Source organism: Capricornis sumatraensis, chromosome 2, assembly GCF_032405125.1.
Source record: "Capricornis sumatraensis isolate serow.1 chromosome 2, serow.2, whole genome shotgun sequence".
NCBI lineage: Eukaryota > Metazoa > Chordata > Mammalia > Artiodactyla > Bovidae > Capricornis > Capricornis sumatraensis.
The window spans coordinates 34792302-34813803 of record NC_091070.1 but is presented as its reverse complement, the minus strand read 5'-3'; the positions used below and the strand labels follow the sequence as shown (position 1 = coordinate 34813803).

General features: G+C 34.4%; 1 protein-coding gene across 10 annotated transcripts in view; it reads left to right on the top strand.

Moving 5' to 3' along the window:
* The window catches only part of KTN1 (kinectin 1), a 104682-nt gene that overhangs the window by 63651 nt on the left and 19529 nt on the right, over positions 1–21502 (top strand). For 4 of the 10 annotated variants that reach the window (XM_068963261.1, XM_068963252.1, XM_068963240.1 and 1 more), the window contains exons 19-34: positions 792–826; positions 1247–1337; positions 2282–2350; positions 2948–2985; positions 3659–3749; positions 3900–3968; positions 5177–5214; positions 5785–5875; positions 5955–6023; positions 6501–6538; positions 8331–8421; positions 11655–11723; positions 12824–12861; positions 14339–14429; positions 16439–16525; positions 20047–20136. In XM_068963261.1, the coding sequence (XP_068819362.1) occupies positions 792–826; positions 1247–1337; positions 2282–2350; positions 2948–2985; positions 3659–3749; positions 3900–3968; positions 5177–5214; positions 5785–5875; positions 5955–6023; positions 6501–6538; positions 8331–8421; positions 11655–11723; positions 12824–12861; positions 14339–14429; positions 16439–16525; positions 20047–20136 (1095 nt within the window). The remainder of the gene's footprint in view (positions 1–791; positions 827–1246; positions 1338–2281; positions 2351–2947; positions 2986–3658; positions 3750–3899; positions 3969–5176; positions 5215–5784; positions 5876–5954; positions 6024–6500; positions 6539–8330; positions 8422–11654; positions 11724–12823; positions 12862–14338; positions 14430–16438; positions 16526–20046; positions 20137–21502) is intronic. The other 6 variants (XM_068963268.1, XM_068963247.1, XM_068963280.1 and 3 more) reach the window with 3 other exon arrangements.

Here is a 21502-nt window from a genome sequence, read left to right as displayed (position 1 = left end):
AGAATCAGGAGAAAGCAGGTAAGGAACAGAATGGGTAGAAGAGAATGTTGAAGGGAAAAAGACCCTGAACCTGTTTTGTCAAGTTACTTAGCTGCCTGAAGGCCTAGGACTTCCAAGGGGGTGCTCCACTTCTGGAAATATAGTAGATTATAACATTGAGGAATTTGTGTGTATTGGGGGAATACTAGAAGATGGGTCAAAGATGGGGACCAGCTCACATGTCATGTTTTAACGTAACAAGGAGACTATGTGCTTGTGTTTCTTCTGCGCTTGACAGTCAATTTTAAAACATTCTGTATATTGACTTAGGTGGTGGTTATGTGAAATCTGCATGTTAAAAATTCATGGAATTGAACATAGGTTTTGTACACTTGCCTTATACCTTAGGTGAAAAACAAAAATGAAAAAGAGCAAAGCCTCTTTCTTGGCCTACAAGGCTTTAGAGCCTTAGAATTTTAGATTTGAAGAATTAATGTAAAGGAGAGGCAAGTTCTCTTCTTATCCTTAAGATTTTCTTTTATGGTAAATAAAAACTTACTCACAGGGGTAAGTTTGGGCATTTCCAGCCCATTTTATACTTCATCTTTGTCTTTTGTGTAGCCTCGTCTCTTGTGTTTTCTGAATGAAAAAATTCTTTAACTATTAGCAGTCTTTAAATATGGATCATCTTCCTAAATTTCGGATCTATTTAATACTAAACCATTTTCATAGAATTCTATTTCTAAAGTAGTTTTATTTCATGCAAACTTGGTAAAAGTATCTTTTTTTTTTTTTTGGTGATTTTGTTTCAGCCTAGTAAAGATGTTTTGGAACAAATGGAAAGATGGTAAGAGATTAAAATTATTTTTAATATTTTAATGATTCATTTCTACCAAGTCTGAGATAACAGAATGATTAACTATATTAATGTAAATTCTTAAAATTTTCTTTGTACTTCATAAAGGGAAGAGAGTGATGTACTCTTGATTGCTTTGGCATTAAATTAGGTTTATGAGAGTCATGTATGGCCATGATTTACTTGTTTAGGCTAGCATGTAAGCGTGCATTACTTGAATACATTTTATTTATTGGCAAAGAGGAAGAACCCTTGGACCAGGATTGAAGATCATCAGAAACCTTTCTAGAATTGAAAGTTTATAAAGAACGATGGGCCTAAGAGTTAATCCATGTCAAATATTTATTTAGAAATCATGTCATTTTTCCTTGAAATATAGTTCATACATGTGTTTTAAATTTATTATTTCAGCATTAAGGAGAAAGATGAGAAGTTGAAGACTGTAGAAAAATTGCTCGAAACTGGACTTATTCAGGTGGCCACGAAAGAGGAAGAGCTGAAAGTAAAGCATATTGTATATTTGTTTTACCTGTGATTATTCAGTGACATGAAGAGTTTTCGCTGTAACGTGTAATATTTTTCCCATAGCTTTTCAGTTACCCACATTTAATGAATTTATATGATGTTCTTTTTTCATTAAACTTAAGATTTTATTATAAATAGAAAAATGTGTGGTTGACTGTAGCATTTACTGCCTTAATGAAGTAGATACTGTTATTATGGTTTCTAGTGCTTTCCCACCTCCACCCCTGCCTGAATTATAACCAAACAGTAACTGGTCATAGTAGTAACTAGTGGAGTTGATACGTTCATGAAATAGAGTTAGAGACCAGAGAAAGGAGAGAATGACATTCCATTTTACGGTTATCATTAGCCTTGCCTGAGTGTGTGCTAGGTTGCTTCAGTTATGTCTGACTCTGTGTGACCCCATGGACTGTAGCCCACCAGGCTCTTCTGTCCTTGGGATTCTCCAGGCAAGAATACTGGAGTGGGTTGCCATGTCCTCCTCCAGGGGATCTTCCTGACCCAGGGATCAAACCCACATCTCTTATGTCTCCTGCATTGGCAGGTGGGTTCTTTACCTCTAGCACCACTTGGGATGCCCCATCATTAGCCTTAAGTAACTTAATTTGAATAGGATTGCTGGAAGAAATAGGGTAAACTGTGTATTTGATTTTAAGGCGAGAAGTGACTTGACAAGTGGTATACTTTGTGGTTTTCAGGTTGTGGAAACATAAGTAGAAATACTTGAGAGGATAATCAAATTAAAACTATTTGGCTGGCTCTGGAAGTTATAGAATTGTAGACATGTAGAGCAACTGAGATTTCTGGGCCTTCAGAAAGGAAAAGAAGCAGCTAGAGAAAAATGAGAAGCTACTGTATTTTGAAGGTAGTTGTTTTTTTCAGAAAATTAAAGTATGTTGTACTTATGTGTCTTTGAAAAAGGCAATAAGAACAGAAAATTCATCTTTGACAAAAGAAGTTCAAGATTTAAAGGCCAAGCAAAATGATCAGGTAATATGTTAAACAGATCTTATAACTATTCTCTTGTAAACAGTGGGCATGCCTGTTACCAAACACATTAGCGAGTCTTGTTTGTCCCTCCCTTCCCCATGGTATTTGTCATCTGCAGTTTTAATCTGTGATTGATTGGCGACTTGATTGTGAGTAATAGGAGCTGCAGTTTAGTAAACGCTGACTTTATGGCAAACACTGGATAGAGTACTCCAGATAGCGTGTCCTTGCTCGTTACTGTAATGATAGATGGTTTTGAATATACATACGTAAAGTAAAAATTATAAATAATAGTAAAAGAGGTTACCTATCTTCTCCTTATATGGTTAGGATCATTGAGTTAATAATTTTAATATTTATACACTGATTTTTCTTTTGACCTATACTTACCATAAGTAGCTTTAAAGCGCCTTACTTTCAAAGTGCTTTTCATAATTCTTATGTTCAGAAAAATCTGGAAAGAATTAATTCCCAGGTTTATTTTTCCCAGATTTTGGTATAGTAGAAATTTTAATTAAAAAAAATAACATACTTTTCTATTTATGGCCCATTTATATTTTGAGCATATTACTAAGTAGGATACCCTCCTATTTCTAGGTTTCCTTTGCATCTCTAGTTGAAGAACTTAAGAAAGTGTAAGTAATGACATTATTAAGCTGGTCTTTTTCTTTTGCTCCATTTTCTTCGTGGTCATAAGTCTTACTTTATTGTGCAGTTGAGGTGGCTAGGATTTTTTCATTGTTGGAATAAGGCAACTTAGCTGTGCTTTCCCAGTGCAATTTGTGATTGTTAAAAATCGGTTTCCATGATGGACTCCCATTTATTAACTTAGAGTATCAAATTGTTAAATTTTTTTATGCAGTAAGAACTATTAACAAACAAGTTATATTGAATAGAGGTCAGTTCTTTATATGTGTTGTTTTCTTGAAGTATCTGTAAGGTTTAATGCTATAATTGTATATAAGTTCTGCTGTAGCTTTCAGAGCTCTCTAGAAGCCTATATTGTTGAGAGGAACTCAGTTCTCCCCAGTATTCTTTGGAATACAAATCTTACATTCCCTGTGCTCTTTTGAAGCATGTCACCAGCTTCTCCTTGTGTGTATAGGCTTCAACCGTCTAGTAGTTACTGCTTAATTCTTGTTTAGGAAGAACTCTGAAGCGTTTTTTCCTGGCTGCAAGTTCTTCTTTTACTTAAAATGGGGAGAATTGATTTGGTGAACTTGTTCACGGTTTGGTGCTGTTTTTATATCTTAGTGGTGGGTCTTGATGATTTCTGTCCACGTTTAATCCTGTATTTCCTTATTTAAGGATCCATGAAAAAGACGGAAAGATCAAGTCTGTGGAAGAGCTTTTGGAAGCTGAACTGCTCAAAGTTGCTAATAAGGAGAAAACTATTCAGGTATTGAGAGAGATAAAACCTATGTTTTGTTTTTTTTGTTTATCAACTTTAGTGAATACCATTTAATTTCATGTGTTTGTCTGTACATTGCATTTTATGTCAATTTCTGTGTTTCCATTGTCCAATCTTGTCTGTTTTGTCATTGTCAAGGATTTGAAACAGGAAATAGAGGCTCTAAAAGAAGAAATAGGAAATATCCAGCTTGAAAAGGCTCAACAGGTAAAAATCCCAGAGCCATAGCATGACAGATTTATTAGTGTATACGTATTTATGAACTATTTGGTTTTTTTCTTGTTACTCAGAAAAAAACTTTTTAGTGGTGTGTTGTAAGTATGTTGAGTTTTGTGCTTATTATTTTTGCCTGATTTGAGAAAATGTTCTTAATATTTGAATCAATATACCTTTTAATTGTTAAAGTTCTTTTTCTGGGAAGTTTTCTGTAGTAATGTTTATTTTAGTTTGCCAACTTAACAAAACAAAACACTTCGGTAAACTTTTTTTTTTTAATGCATGTTCCAGAATATTTTTACTATATGTATTACTCAACCTTTGCCTATAGAATAAAGTACAGATTTCATGGCGGTATTTCAGAGGTAGATGTGGTTACTGGAAATAAATGTGTGGTTTTGGTGAATTTAATCTGATAAGGTTTCATTGAAAGAAATACTGAGATTGCATGGAAGAGATGATTCATGCATTTATCCAACAGATTAATTTAGAAATGTTTATTCAGTTCCTCCTACTTATCAAAGTATTATTTGTTGGAGATAATGTGTTGAATGAAATAAGGTATGAGGAAATGATTAAACTCCTAACAGAGATTGAGAATTCAGAAAGTCCCCTCCTGAGGAGCTGATACCTAAGCCAATATCTGAAGGGACTGTGAGAAGACAGTGGGGAATAAAAGATCCTGTTGTATTGTATATGATAAGAAGAGGAGATTAAAGGAGAGTATAAGGAATACTCCAGTCTTATTATCTGGAGAATCCCCATGGACAGGGGCCTGGCGGGCTACAGTGCATGGGGTCGCAAAGAGACGGACATGACTGAGACTAAGCACACGCTTACATAAAGTACTGTTGAGGAGTTGGCCTTGACGACTGGGAGAGAAAAGTGCTCTGACATTGTGGGAGGTATGTGGACAGTTAATATTCTAATTTTCACAGTTTTAGAAGTGTCACTTGCCTTAGACTTATCATTCGTAACTATTCCTTGTCTCTTCTCCCCCTACACACCCTTGTAAAATTTCTCACTCTTACTGTCATTGGGGTCAGGAGAGGGTGAAATCAAGTCCTCTCATTTTGACATGAATAATTCAACTAGGATCTTTGTGATTTGAAATGTACACATTTTAAGGTTTATCATAAGTGTAGTAAAGTAAACTGAAAGAAAATGAGTTACTTTTTTTCTGCTGCTTTGCATTTCAGTTATCTATCACTTCTCAAGTTCAGGAACTTCAGAACTTGTAAGTATTGTCTTCCTCACTTCCCTTTAATATTTCTTTCCCACAAGTTAAATATAAAATTATAATGAAAATCCTAACTCCTCTTTATTTGATTTCAAGTAATATTTTAAAGAACATCAAATTATATCTTAAAGGCCTCAAGGTCTTAAATTTTTCATTAGACTTTAACCCACAGGTTTACTGATGGGAATGGGGATACAGTGGAAGTCTTATTTTTCTGGTTTATAATCTAAACGTGACCTTAAACTGATATGTTGCTCTTTGCTCATTTTAATAGCCACTGTGAAACTGGTTATATATTTCATACCCAGACTAGTCATAATAAGCCAAATTTGCTGGTATTGACTTAAACAGTGTGTTAATGGGTGGGAATAGAGCTGCTTCTCAGCTTGATGTCTCCAAAACCTTATATGCCTTTATACATAAGATATTTACTTTTTTAGCTTATTTAATCAATTTGGGTTATGAGTACAATCTGAAATATACTTTTCCAATCTCCAGTACTTTTACTTTGCTTAGTCTTTGGTCATGTAACATTTTCATTGATAGTCCTTATTAACTTACTGCTAGATTAAAAGGAAAGGAGGAACAGATGAGTCACATGAAGACTGTTTTAGAAGAGAAGGAGAGAGACCTACACAATAGAGGGAGACGGCTACAGGTGAGAAGTTAAAAAGATAAAAGGTAACATCCTTTTTCATGTTTCAATATCAATTTTATTCAGACTTATTCTTTTTCAGGACCTTCAAGAAGAAAACGAATCTTTAAAAACTCATGTTCAGGAATTTGCACAGCATAAGTTTCAAGAGGTATAATATAAACAGATTGCCAGCATATTTTATAAAAAATGAGGAATCTCTATTTTACTGTACTAGAAAATAAAGAAGTTAATATATTCTCCTGAGATTTTTTTTTGCCATAAAAATTACTGTGGTATCGTAGTTTTATTGTTGTTGATAAAATAAAATTAACTTTTATTCCTGTCAAATCTATCACTGCCTCATTTGTGAAACTGAGTCTAAAGGCATTTCCTCTCCTTACTTTTTCAGACGAACTCTCATTCTCCTTTTTAAGTGTTTGTTATTTACGTGGTATATTAATCTATAATCCTTTAACAAATGGATATTAAAAATTAAAGAAAATTCATTCTTTGTTTTATGAATGGCTCAATCTTAAATCTACCACAGATAGTTGTGTTTTTATTTTATTGATGACTGATTCTATAATATGTTGTAGAACCTGATCTTTTTGACGTTAGAATTAAAAATGTGAAATCTGTTTCTTAGGCGTGTTCTGCATCACAATTTGAAGAACTTCAGAGTGTGTAAGTATACTTTTAGCTAGCATTTTAAAGAGGAAATTTTCAATATTTTCTTGAATGTCCTTGAATATTATGATGAGTTTCTTCTAAGTCTTTAACTTTCTTGTTAAGTAGGAATTATAATCCAAGGGTAAATAAATCTCTATTTGGTATAATAAAACAGAGACCTTTCAAGTGCTTTCAGATACCTGGAGACTGTCCTTTCCAAACTCTTCAAATGCATTTTCTATTAATATAGACTGGTTTTAAGTTCTCTGTCTTGCCCTCTTTTTGAATGAAGTATGTAATTATTGTAAAGAGAGGGTAAATTTATTTCAAATTAAAATCATTTTTATTACTTGAGAGATCAACATCTCTGAATCAACCAGAAGATAATCTTAGCCATAATTTTGATAGTGAACATGGAATCTTTGTATAAAAGTAACTTGCACTTTGGGGAAAGTAGTATCTTTTGTCACATTAGTCATATTGTGCCAAATAGTAAAAATATTCAGTCTAATGAGCCGAATAGTAAAAATATTTAATCTAATAAGCATGGGCTTCCCAGGTGGTGCTAGTGGTAAAGAAACCCACCTGCCAAGGCAGGAGACAAGAAGAGATGTGGGTTCGATCTCTGGGTCAGGGAGATCCCCTGGAGGAGGAAACAGGAACCTGCCCCAGTATTCTTGCCTGGAGAATCCTATGGACAGAGGAGCCTGGCAGGCTACAGTCCATAGGGGCACAAAGAGTTGGAGACGACTGAAGTGATTTAGCAGCAGCAGCATACATGCAGTGAGCAAAGGAAGTGTTAATCTGTTCATCCTAGAAAATTTTTATCCTATGAAGTCTGTTTTCTTAAATTGGTCCAAGTGGTAAAAAAGTATATCTGGACTTAATCTTTTTGGCCTTCTATTAATTACTTTTAAGAGATTTTTACTTAGATATGATCTTTTCAGTCTTTATTGTTGTTTAAGAAGTGGCTCTTTGAAGCTGTTATCTTTAAAGAAGTAAAATATTGAAGATATTTATTAAGTCATTATCTTCTTGAAGAAAAAGGGGATGTCTCTTTGTGGCACTAATATTGCTCATTTGTACAACTGTTTATCTTGTGGGCTTGTGTAACTGTCAAGGTGCTTTTGTGTCATTTGCAAATAGAAAGCTGAGAGACATGTTTCAGGCGTGTTGTTAGTGGTATGGTCTTGGTGGTTTAGTCGCTAAGTCGTGTCCGACTCTTGAGACCCCAAGGACTGTAGCCTGCCAGGCTCCTCTGTCCACGGGGATTCTCCAGGCAAGAATACTGGAGTGGGTTGCCATTTCCTTCTCCGGGGGATCTTCCCAACCCAGGAATCAAACCCAGATCTTCTGCATTGCAGGGAGATTCTTTACCGACTGAGCTACAAGGGAAGCCCTGTTAGTGGTATATAGATCATTAAAGTATGATTTGAGATTTATTTCTACCTCACATTAAAAAATTAATGCAATATTTGGGGGAGTACTTTTAGGTTTACAGAGAAAATTGAGAGAGCAATACAGAGAATTTCTGTATACCCTCCCCTCTCATGTCTCTTCTTATTTACATCTTATATTAGTGTGGTAATTTGTTACAATTCATGAGTGAAGTCAGTATATTTATTGTTATTAACTGTCCATAGTATCCATTAGGGTTTAGTTTGTGTGGTACATTCTGTAGGTTTTTGACTAATGTATGATGTGTCTATCATTATAGAATCATAAAAGGAAAAGTTCATTGTCCTAAAATTCTTCCATGCTCCTCCAATTCACCTAACTAAATAAAAGATCTTTGTAAAAATTCTAGGTTGAAAGAAAAGGAAAATGAAATGAAGAGATTAGAAACTATGCTAAAAGAGAGGGAGAGTGATCTTTCTAGCAAAACAAAGCTGTTACAGGTACATGTATTTACTTAGAATTTTCATATGAGTTACTGTCTTTGCATGTTTGAAAACAATTTTAACTACTAAAGAAGAAGATAGAATACAAAATGACATTCCTTCCCACCCAGAGCCTGGGTCTCATTCCTCAGATAACTACTGTCACTTGTTTATGTATCTTTTGAGTAAGTGCCCATGCATACAGTGTGTGTGTGTGTTTAAATACACTGTATTTTTAATCATACACACTTTTGTATTTTGCGCCTCTGCTCACTCAGTAATCTTTCTGAGATATTCCCACATAAGCACATTTTTATCTTAATGTTTAATGATGTTGTTATATTTTTTTATATGATTGTATTATTATTTATTCCACCAGTCTTAGTTTATGAACACCTAGATTATTTAGAGTTGTGTTTCCTGTTAAAACAATTCTGTGGTGAGTATCCTTAACACACACACCTTCTGTACTTACAGTGCCATGCTAAGTTGTTTCAGTTGTGTCTGACTCTTTGCTACCCTAGGGACTATAGCCCACCAGGCTCCTGGGTCCTTGGGATTTCCTAGGCAAGAATACTAGAGTGAATTGCCATTGCCTTCTCCAGGTGGCCTTCCTGACCCAGGGATTGAACCCACATCTCTTATGTCTCCTGCATTGGCAGGCTGGGTCTTATACAGTACTTGATCTGTATTTAAAATTCCCGCAAGTGAACTTTTGGGTGAAAGTTTTATGCAGAGGGTTTTTTCCCTTCTTGAAAGTGATAGTTAAAATAGAAAGTAGTATCACGTCATCTTCACGTAGTTAGTATTGAAAGTCCTTATAGAACTTTGTTTTGAAATGATAGAAGATTTTAGATGTCTGCAGTGTCTCATGCATGTATGTGATAGTTGGACCAGAAAGAAGGCTGAGCACCGAAGAAGTGATGCTTTTGAACTGCAGTGCTGGAGAAGACTCTTGAGAGTCCCTTCAAACCAGTTAATCCTAAAGGAAATCAGTCCTGAATATTCATTTGAAGGACTGATGCTGAACCTCCAATACTTTGGCCACCTGATGTGAAGAGCCAACACATTGGAAAAGACCCTGATGCTGGGAAAGATTGAAGGCAGGAGGAGAAGGGGATGACAGAGGATGAGATGGTTGAATGGCATCACTAATTCAATGGACATGAGTTTGAACAAACTCTGGGAGATTGTGAAGGACAGGGAAGCCTGGTGTGCTGCAGTCCATGGGTCGCAAAGAGTCTGACACGACTGAGCGACTGAACAGCAACAACGTTGTCTCACATACACGTTTTCACATTTTCTGTTCCAAGGGTTGGTTCTGACACGTTCCCTTTTGTTCCCAAGTAGATTCATTTAAAATTTTGTCAGATGATGCTAAATTGCCCTTTGAAGTGTTTTTACTAATTTACACTCTGTGATAGACTGAATTACAACTAAACAACTAAATTACACCCAATTAAACAACTGAACTACAGCAACTAAATTACATTCTGCAACAGAGCGCCATTCCTTTCCATCCTCGTCAATGCTGATGAAGATAAAAGATTTGATATTCTGCTTGAAAGATGGTTAGATTATTTTAATTTACATTTGCTAGTGAGAAAAGTAGAGCTCCCCAGGTGGGCTCATTGGTGAAAAATCCTCCTGCCAGTGCAGGAGATGTAGGTTCAATCCCTGGAGAAGGAAATGCCTACCCACTCAAATATTCTTGCCTGGGAAATTGGGAAATCCCATGGACAGAGGAGCCTGGTAGGCTACAGTCCATAGGGTTGCAAAAGAGTTGGACATGGACGCTACCAGTGACTTAGTGACTAAACAAGAGTGAGAGAAGTTAAGCACTCTTCATTTGTATATGAGTATTTGTAAATGAGTTTCCTAATTTCCTCGTCTTGGTTGACTTTTTAAAAAACTAATTTAGTAAGATCCTTTTTACATAATAAGAGAAATTAGCCTTCCGTCATATGTGGGGCAATTTAAGTTTTTCTTTTGACTTCCTTTGTCCCCTCCCCCCACCACCTTAGAAGTTTAAAACTTTTATGTACTCAGATATAAGTAATTTTCTGAGTTTGAAGTCTTGAATTTATCTTCCCTTGTGTGATCATAAGAATGTTTTCACATGTTTTTTTCTAATACTGTTTATAATTTATTTATTTTTGCTTAGATGTTTTATTCACATGTAATTTAAGTTATGAGATTAGCATTTCAACCTTAAAAAACAAAAGACAAGCTACATTTTTAAGTAATCTGTTATTGCTTTACTGCATTGGTCCCCCTCCGCCCTTGCCCCAGTATTTGGAGGCATTTCTGGCTGTCACAGCTGGTCGAGCGGTGCTGCTGCACCTAGCGGCTGGAGGCTGTGGATGCTGCTAAACACCCTACAGTCTGTAGGACAGTCCAGTTCCGTTCCGTCGCTCAGTCGTGTCCGACTTTGCGACCCCATGAACCGCAGCACGCCAGGCCTCCCTGTCCATCACCAACTCCTGGAGTTCACTCAGACTCATGTCCGTCGAGTCAGTGATGCCATCCAGCCATCTCATCCTCTGTCGTCCCCTTCTTCTCCTGCCCCCAATCCCTCCCAGCATCAGTCTTTTCCAATGAGTCAACTCTTCGCATGAGGTGGCCAAAGTACTGGAATTTCAGCTTTAGCATCATTCCTTCCAAAGAAATCCCAGGGCTGATCTTCAGAATGGAGATCCCCCACACAAAGATATATCCAGTATAAAATTTCAGTAGAATTTGCCCTACTGATTTGAGGTATCACCCTGTAGTAAATTCCTATAGGTGTTTGGGTTTGTTTCTGGATTTCTTCCATTGAGACATACTCACTCCCTAGATAGTACAGAATAATTTAATTATTCCAATTTTATGCATGTGTGTGTGCTAAATTGCCTCAGTAGCATCTGACTCTTTGTGACTTTATGGACTGTAGCCTGCCAGGCCCCTCTGTCCATGGGATTCTCCAGGCAAGAATTCTGGAGTGGCTTGCCATGTCCTTGGGCCTAAGGGATCTTCCCCACCCAGGGATCAAGCCTGCTTCTCATCTGTCTCCTGCATTGGCAAGCAGGTTCTTTACCACTCTTGCCACCTGGGAAGCCCTATTCTAATTTTATAAAGTGTTTTAATATAGGGCTTATTATACTGTTGGAAAATCTTTATTATTTTAGATTTTCCCTGGCTTGTGTGATATGTTTTAAAGTTTATATTGAAAATAAAATTTCTGTATTCCTGTTTAATTTTTGTTTAAATAGGAAGTACAAGATGAAAACACATTGTTTAAGTCCCAAATTGAGGAGCTTAAGCAACAAAACCACCAACAGGTAGGTTCTGTTAGATGCCTTGCCTTTTATTTATGTGGTAAAAATTTTATGACTCATGACTTTTGCCTTTTCATTGTTTTATTTATTTATAACTGTTTATCAAATTTCCTAAAATATAAAGCAATTTGCTATGTCATAGCCAAGATATGGGAATCTATAGTTTATAAAGTATCCACAATATATATATATAGTCCAGCTCTGTTTTGTATCTGTGTCTATGTTTTCAGATCCTTTAGAATCCTTCCCTTAGGAAGTCAGATAAAATCCTTTAGAGGTCAGTTTAAAACTGTGTATGCCTTACTTCTTCCCCTTTTCTCAGAACATCTACAATGGGAGAGAAACTAAGAAATATGTAATATTATAAGTAATAATTTACCACTATTCAAAATACTTTTTCAAAGTATAATTCTGCTTGGTAAAAATATGATGTGTATTTTTTTAAATTAATGTTACCAAAATAGTCTTTAAATTAATTTATCTTATGTATGTTTTGAAGGACAAAAGAATTAGCATCCTTGTCAACAAGAAGTTTATAGTAGTTTAGTTTGGGAGATTGTCATCAAGGATAAATACTGTATATTTATCTTATGTATGTTTTGAAGGGCAAAAGAATTAGCATCCTTGTCAACAAGAAGTTTATAGTAGTTTAGTTTGGGAGATTGTCATCAAGAATAAATACTGTATATGAAGGACTATGTACATAATATATAAATATTATGTAAAATTGTTTATATGCAAGTTACCTAACCTTTCCTTCATTAATGGTTTTATTGTTTTTACTTTTGGAAACTTAACATAGTAAAATATGAATTGTGCATTAGGAAAATTTAAGATATTAACTAGTGCTTTGCACCTGATAGGAAACTAATATATATTTAAGTGAAAAGTTTTAAGAATATAGTGACAATGAAGATTTGATTTAACATTCAGTACGTTTTATAAATGTGTACATGTTTTTATTAAAATTACTTTTTGTTGGCATATAATTATTCTATAGTTTTACCTTTGGTGTTGTCTTAATTTATGTCTGAGAAGAGTTTTAATTATTTGCAGTCTTCTGGAAAGCTTTGTTTTAAAGTAACATTGAACTCTTTTAATAGGCATCTTCTTTTCCCCCTCATGAAGAACTGTTAAAAGTGTAAGTAATAATTTTTATTCACAATTTGAAAAGTGGTAAATTTTTGTTACTACAGAGTTCTCAGATAAGCAATTTAATGTAATTGCAAATACTCCCCTATAGTTTTATTTGGATTTCTTGGATAGTAGATCAAAGACCTTAGCTGTGTCTTTGGCTAAGCTGATGTACCTTTTATGGTATTAAATATTTGGATTTCTTTGAACGTTTTGTTGAGTGTGATACTGGTTTTTCAGGCAATTTTCAGAAAATATCTAATCACATATAGCTATACTTTGAAGCCTTTGCTAATTCACCTTAAATTATCTCACTTATTCTACTGGTATCATTATAGAATTGAACCATGCAAATTTTGGTTTAGCTGCTGCATTAAAAAAACAAATCTTGTAATCTTTATGGTTGCTCTCTTTTAAGGAGTTTTTTTGTTTTTTTGTAAGCTGAAACATTTTTATTGTGGGTCTGTATTTTTCTCTAAAAGATTTTGTTTAAGGTCATTTCAGATAAGTTGGTATGCTTCAACATGTTAAATGTCAGCCACATTAAGTATATTCAGTTCCATCTTGACTTGTTTACAAAGTTGGTGGTTTACAAAGTTACTAGTTTAGAATTATTTACTGTTAAATTGGGTCTTGAGTTTGTCTATGTAGAGCAAGGGTTGGCAAGCAAACTTCTTTTTAATAAATGGCCTGATAGTGAATATTTTAGGCTTTGTGGGCCACATAGTTTCATACTCTTTTTTTCCTTTGTTCCCCACAATTCTTTAAAAACATAAAATCAGGTCTTGGCCTGAGGTCCATACAAAACTAGACTGTGGGTCTTGCCCAGAACTCTAGTTTGCGAACCCCTTATATAGAGCCTTATTCTTAGGGAAGAGGTATTTGTAATTTAATTTTCTACCCTAGCTACTTCTCAGCTATAACAGAATCAAAGTGTAAATCTTTGCCATTTCTTTCTGCATTTCTGGGAAGTAACTAAGTCATTTGACAGAACCAAAATAACATGAATCTTAAGACTGTTATGAAAGTGAAAAGAGAACACCTACCTTACGTTAATGTCATACTTTTATTGTGAGCCACTGAAAGTCATAATTGATTTCATTACCTTCTGAAAAAAAAAATTTAAGGGAGTGCACCTACATCACTTTTTACTCTTGTGAAAATAGCTACTTCACTGCCCTCGTTAAAAATAGAAGTAACTACAACTATAGCAGTTCATGTATTCATGAACTGTTTCTTAGGGGATGATTTCTTTTTAGCATAAATGTCAACATATCATACTGTAAAGTTTCATTTATTTCTGAAAATAAGAATTCATTCTGAAAATGGATTTTCTGTGGTAGCTGTAGTTAAGCTTAAAGAGTTTGCCTAGGTTACTGCATTTTTCAAAGCATCACCTACTTGCTGTTTTTATTTTGTAGTAACTAATACTATGTTCACTGTTTACCTAAAATACTGTTATATAAATCCATTTTCTGGTTTAGAATTTCAGAAAAAGAGAAGGAAATAACTGATCTCGAGAATGAGTTAGATTCTTTGAAGGATGCTGTTGAACACCAGAGGAAGAAAAATAATGTAAGCAAGTCTTTATCAGAATAAAGCTTATTATTATTATTTCACTGAAATCCATGGATTAGAATTCTTTTAATCTACTTTTACTTTAAATTTCTTAATCTTTGTAGGAAAGTATTGTTTTGTGTGTAGGTTTTTTGAGAACATTATTGGGGAAATCACTTTATTAGAGAGTAGATTTTTTTTTTAAATGAATAAGTGAAAAGTCCATTTTGTACACATCTGAATATTTAAATATTCAAGTTAGAATTATTATAGCTTCAGCTTAAAAAACCCTATAGTTTACTTTCTGTTGAACTTTTGCTGGAAAATAATTCTTTCAGCTCATTATCTTAAAGGCTTTTCTTTTTTTTTGACTGGGCTAGCCTTTTTGTAAACTATAAAAATAATGCCAGAATTCAAACAGTATTTTCAATATTTATGTGTCTTTTGAAGTCTCTGGCACTTCCCTTTTTAAACTGAGAGGTGTTTCAAAATTTTGGTGATTTAAGCATGTTAGAGGCCTCACAACCTGAATACATTTAGGTTAGAATGGATGGGATAGTGCCCTGAGAAATATTGACAAATAGTAAATTTAGATAAGTTTCTTTAAGTCTCTCTGATCAGAAGACAACACCTTTAAGTAGAATACAAGCATTTTTGCTAGAGGAAGAATTTTTGCACATACAAGTTTCATTGTTAAGACTTAAGCAAAGTTAGAAATGTTATTGAAATCTAAGCCAGTATTTTCTAATGAAATTTGATTTTTCAAAGTTTGCATTAATTTGTTAATTTAACAAGTTGACATGTTTCTGCTCCCCTGAGTTTGTCAAAATTAGGTACGTGAATTGCCCTTTGTGTGTTTGTAACGTTACTAATAGCATTGCTTGGCCAAAAAACCTGAGATGAATCTGCCAGTATTACTGTTGACATCTTAGCTTTGCTTTATGATTGGAATTGTAAGATAAGGAAGGCATAGTAATGCCAGTTTAATGCAGCAGCAGCAGCAGTGCTGGAGGCATTGCAGCATGTGAAAAGAGCCAGGACCCTGGAGGCCAGCAGATTGTGATGTCAGTCCGTTCTATTTCTGCCTCATTTGCCTTGTACATGTGGTCATGTTTATTAACTTACCTGAGCTGTGGTTTTGCCATCTATAAAATGGGAATACGTAACCTCTTCGTGTTGTTATGAGGATTAATGAAAATTTATGTGAAGTGCCAGGTACAGTGTTGGACACACAAGTAAGCATTCAATACATAGTGGTTATTGGCTTTTTAGTTTTTGTTTTTAATCTTTTTAGATTTCTAAATCTGAAGAAATATGGAAATATAGCAGATTGTCCTTATTACTATTTGCTAATGAAATGCTTTTAAAATAGATCTTTCAGAGCTCAGCTTCTTTCTCTTACAAAAGAATGGATTTTATAGCTTTCTAGCCTTCCTGTTTGCCTTGGTCAAGTAGCTTGTGCAGTTCCTGTCAGGTTGGTTTTTGGTATGCACATTTGACCATGCCAAGAAAGACAGAAATACAGTGAATTCCTATGTCATTCCTAGGTAGACTTGAAACGTGTTAAATCAATAAAACATATTTAGAGGAAAAATTGTTATGCTTCAGTGGAAAGTCCCATGAATGATACTGGGTCCTGTTTAAAAATCATATTTAAAGCCTTTTGTAATACTTGTGTATTTGTTCTGTCCTTAATCCTTTGATATTCAATGTACCTGAAATTATATTTGTAATCTTGGTTTCTGTGCTTACTTTTGAATGCTTTCTTCTTTGTCTTGTGTGCATAGTAATTACTTTAAAGCTGGCATATTTGGTGTGTATACTAAAACATGGGAAGTGGGCATCTTTATTTTCTCATTCAAACTTCTAAACATTGCTTTTTGTTTTTTTGCTAATATACATATTTTCCCATTGAAATAATTTTGCAATAACCAGCATTTAAATGCAGTGCAAAATACTGATGAAGCAAAAAGCAAAAATATTTCAATAATGGATAAACTGAAATCATTCTTTCTAAAAATGATTAGGACCTTCGGGAGAAAAACTGGGAAGCAATGGAAGCATTGGCATCAACTGAAAAATTGCTGCAGGACAAAGTGAACAAGACTTCCAAGGTTGTAATGCTAACTCCTAGAAACGATCCACTGAACAGAGAAAATCTGCAGCTTGTCTTAAAATCCGACTAAAGCATTTAATTTTACTGCAATTTAAATATAAAATCTCCTTATCATCCATACTTACCACCTCTCTCATCTTTGCTTTTTTCGCCTACTCCTTGAAGCTTTAATCTTGGGCATGCGGTTTTGTTGTGATTACCTGATTTTTTGAGCTTTGGTGATTACTGCTTTAAGCTTAAGAGTCTCAGGAGGCCTATGCTACCAACGTAAGCACTTGTCAGACAGAGTGTACCTCTTGGGTTGGTTAAGAGAACTTGGTGAAAACTCTGAGCCAAAAAGATCTAATCTAATTAACAAACACACACCTAGTGGACTCTCCTAGATTCTCTGAGGCATACCAAGATGACTCAAACAAGGTGGAAAACGATGAAAGTCAGGGAAGTACAGGGAAGTACAGGAAGTACAGGGAAGGCATCAATTTTGGGTGTGTTGTTGGGCACGGTCCCTTAGAAGAGATGAAATTAAACTAGGTTTTTAAGTGGCTGGACAGTAATGATGCATACATATATGTTTAGTATACAGTATTAGTATAAGGGATAATTCTCTTAACTGGAGTATATAAAGTACTCCTGAAACATATATCCCCCTCTGTCTTACAAATGATTAAGAATTCTCCCTGAGTTCAAGTTGTTCCATGGATTTAAAGATTTCTAATCAATTATAATTGAGAAGTTGAATTTAAAGATTGAAAGAAATAAATGGGGCAGTTTCAAGAATTGTGAAAATTCCTACCAAGAATAAACTTGGAACAGAATTATTGAATTTTTGTTATGGGTTAAAGTTCATTATGTTATTCAATTCAGCATTCTAGAAGTATCTAGAAGTATTCTAGAAGTATCTTAGCACATATTTTGTGTGCTAAGGTAATACGTTGAATTTTAAATGTAGTTCTTTATGACACTTGAAGGACTTTTTTTTAAAAGCAGAGTAGAATTTTAATAAAAATTTTAATCAAATATATGTTTGTAGTTATATTTCCTTTAGTGTAATGGATTTGTGTTTAGTTATATACTTACTTATCAGGCCGTAATTTTCACTAAAACCTTGATTTGAGACAGCTAGCAAATATTGGGACCAGAGAAATCCAGGTCAGAGAATAGAGAAATCCAGGCCAGCTTGGACATCATAGTTCACCGCAGTCAGCTCTCTCAGCAGTAGGGGCTCTGTATAGTTAATTGTTTCTATAACTTTGGTGTTCACTGTTAAGAGCTCCCTTTTAGCTTTTATTTTGTTAATGAGGCTGGTTATCTACAAAGTGCTAAACTCTTAATATCATGCTATTCCTACAAGAAGTTATATACCACTTGTCATAGGCATTCTTGCATGTTATGATTCCAAAAGAAAACTGGAATTTGTTTTACCATGTATTTGGTGATGAATATAAGAATTTATCCATGTTTCAAACCTCATCACCAAATGCACGATGGCCTCTTGCATGGCTAGTGATCTACAGAGCATAGACTTTATACTCTTTCTCTGTTTTAATGTGTGTATTTAGACAGTCCTGAGATAGCATAGGTGTAAAGTGATACTGATGAACCTATAGACTACAAGTTGTACTGTAAGGAGTAAATGTTCTTGAGGAGCCACTGTAAATGACAGGTTCACAGGAAAGACATTTCACACACTATTACACTTAGATAAAAATAGTAAGGAAATTGTAATAGTAAGGAAGTAATGATACTGATGCAATTTTCAGTTCTATCTTTTCCAGGTTTTAAGGTGGAATGGAAATTGCTATTCACAACCAAACTACTATGTCAAATGAAAACTTTTTACCTAACTTGTTAGTACACCTTTGTTCTTGTTAGTTACAAATTAGACACCTATTTCCTTTAGTTAGATTATTTTTCCCTTGGGGAATTTTCAAAAAGTTTTCTGTCCCGCAGGCTCTCTTCCTAACTGATTTCCTTTAGAGATTGCTCTGCTGCTTCTGTGCTTTGTTGCTCAGTCATGTCCAACTCTTTGTGACCCCATGGACTGTAGCCCACCACTCCTCTGGCCATGGGATTTTTCAGGCAAAAATATTTCCTTCTCCAGAGCATCTTCCAGACCCAGGGATCAAACCCCTGTCTCCTGTGTTTCTTGCATTACAGACGGATTCTTTATCCTCTGAGCGATCAGGGAAGCCCACCACTTCTAGGGTCAGATGATAGAAATGAGCTCTTGATTGTTTCTGAATTAGCTGTTAATCATTTTCCTTAAATGAATGTACCTTATTTTATGCAGTTAGATGGGTATATTTCTGAAAAATAGTGGACTTTATTGAGTTATTGAAAATATTCCATTAAAACTCATTGAATTATTGAAAATACTCTATTAAATATTCTATTATTTAAAATCCTGCCACTATTCTGAGTAAAGTAACAGCATTTTGTATGTACAGAATATGATTGATCTCTAGCTTCTTATTGTATAACTTTAGATTTTTTATACTATTAGATTTTCTTAAATTGAAGTGTGTGCATCTTAAATCTGTAATAGATCTTAAATCTGTAATAGATTTCAAAGATCAGTTTAAATAATGGGGGAAAGATAGGCCTGAGATCTTGCTAGCTTGCTTGCCTTCTTGTCACCTGTTGAACTTCACCAGTGTTTTGAGATGATTTTCTTGGCTTTGTTTAGATGTGTATTTTTATAGATGTCTTTTTTTAATCTTGTAGAGATAATTTGAATATTATATATTTATTTTTTGTGTGATCAAATCATTATCCTAATTTTGACAAACTGCAGCTTTGAATTAATCATTGATACCCATTAGATTTGGATTTGAAATCACCAAATCTAGACATGCATTTGTAATACTTATCTTTAAATTTATAGCTGACAGAGTCCATGAATATGTGTCAGAATTAGTTTTCTTGATGTATGGCATTGGTGAAGTAGTATATCATTAATTTTTCCTCTTTCTCTTTACTCCTTTTCTCATATGTACACTTGTCAAATTTTGGTGGTTCTTTTTTCCCCTTTTGTTGAGCATAAATAGCTTCATATGACCTTGAAACTGGAAGTATCAAAGTTGCCATTTTAATCCCATGGTATCCATCAGTGATGTATTTTTTGGAGAGACTTGCCAGCCTCAGTTATGTCACCCAGATGCATATTTTTTGCATGTAGCTTGTTTTAGCTGTAGGAAGTGTTTTTTGTTTTGGTTTGGGTTTTGAATTGTTCCTGGAGGGGTATCACTTGATGGCAAGGAAAATGTTCATATTGTCAGATATTGCCTTAGCTTGATTAACATAAGACATTACTTGTTACTTAGGATGCTTTTGAGATTTTGCAGATTTTTTTCTTATGTAAGCATTCTGATATTTCAGAATGGGAAATTTGAACATTTGTCAGTAATAAGAATTTAAAAAATACATTTGCCTTTTCTTCCTTTAAGCTTAAAAGACTGTAGCTTTTTTATTTTTTTATTGTTATCTTCTGAGTTTGATTTGGTGCTTCCTCTGCTTTAGGAAAGACAACAACACGTGGAAGCTGTTGAGTTAGAAGCTAAAGAAGTTCTCAAAAAATTATTTCCAAAGGTGTCTGTCCCTTCCAATTTGGTAAGATTATTATTTTTTAAAACATGGCATCTTTATCATTATTTAAGGAAGTTGTGAATAAGTAGCATTTGCACTCTGCACTTGGTTTTAATGGTGTGCTTATCAGTCTTTCTCATTTTTAACCTAGGGTGTCTTGAGTAGTTAAAATCAGTTAACTTGGTTCCAAATAATTTATGTTGTTTCAATTGCTACTTTATTATAATCTATAAAGTTTATATATAAGACATTATTTGGGTTATAAACATCATAAATGGGAAAGAAATATTTCTTCATAAGTCAGTAGTGGTTGAAAGTGAAAGTGTTAGTCACTCAGTTGTGTCCTACTCTCTGCAACCCTATGGAGTGCAGCCCACCAGGCTCTTCTGTCCATGGAATTCTCCAGACAAGGATATTGGAGTGGGTAGACATTTCTGTCTCCAGGGGATCTTCCCGACTCAGGGGTCAAACACTGGTCTCCTGCATTGTAGGCAGATTCTTCACTGTCTGAGCCACCAGGGAAGACTTAGTAGTGGTTAATAAATCAGTAATATTCTTAATGGCTTTATTAAAAATAGAACTTAATTTTAGGTGATTCCTTCTTAATTTTAGGAACACTTTATTTTTAAAAGTATTTAGTACTAAGAACTGGGCTCTTTTTATTTCAAAACTTAAGATTTTGGTCATCTGTTAACTTTTTAAGCAAAAGTCTTGAAGATGATTCGGAATAACTTGTTTTATTTGAGATTGTATGTGTTTTAAATGGGAGAGAAAAGTTTGCTTGATTCAGAGAATATAATGAATATTTTAGGGTGGAGAAAGAAAGCCAGTGAGTGTTCATGTAGTTTTCTAAAATGATAATATAGGTCTTTTTTTCTTTTAATGGAAAATTATACATACAGTCAAAAGTAGAGAGAATAGCATAATGAGCCTGATGTACCTCGTATCTCACCTTAACAATTACCTATATGACATGCATTGATACTGACAGTTTTATTTTGGAGGAAGTCAAACATCAGAGCATTTCATCAGTGAATATTTCTAAATAATAAAGATTCCTTCAAAAAATACTATTATTTTTTAAAAATTTCTTATATCCTACATCTACAATACTTGGATTTCTTCAGTTGTGATACAGTCTATTTTAATGAAATAATAACAATTTATTGTAGTTTGTTTTAGTCAGGATTCAAATAAAGTCAACATGTGACTTTAAGACATCTAAGATGTCTCTTAGATCCTTTTTATTCCAGAGGTCCCCTTTTGTCAGCATACCTTCTCTCCCACTTTTTTTTTTTTTTATGATGTAGTGGTTTCAAGTTCATTTTCCCAGTCTGGATTTAGCTGACTGCATCCCTATAATGTCAGTATGTTCCTCTGTCCTTGTGTA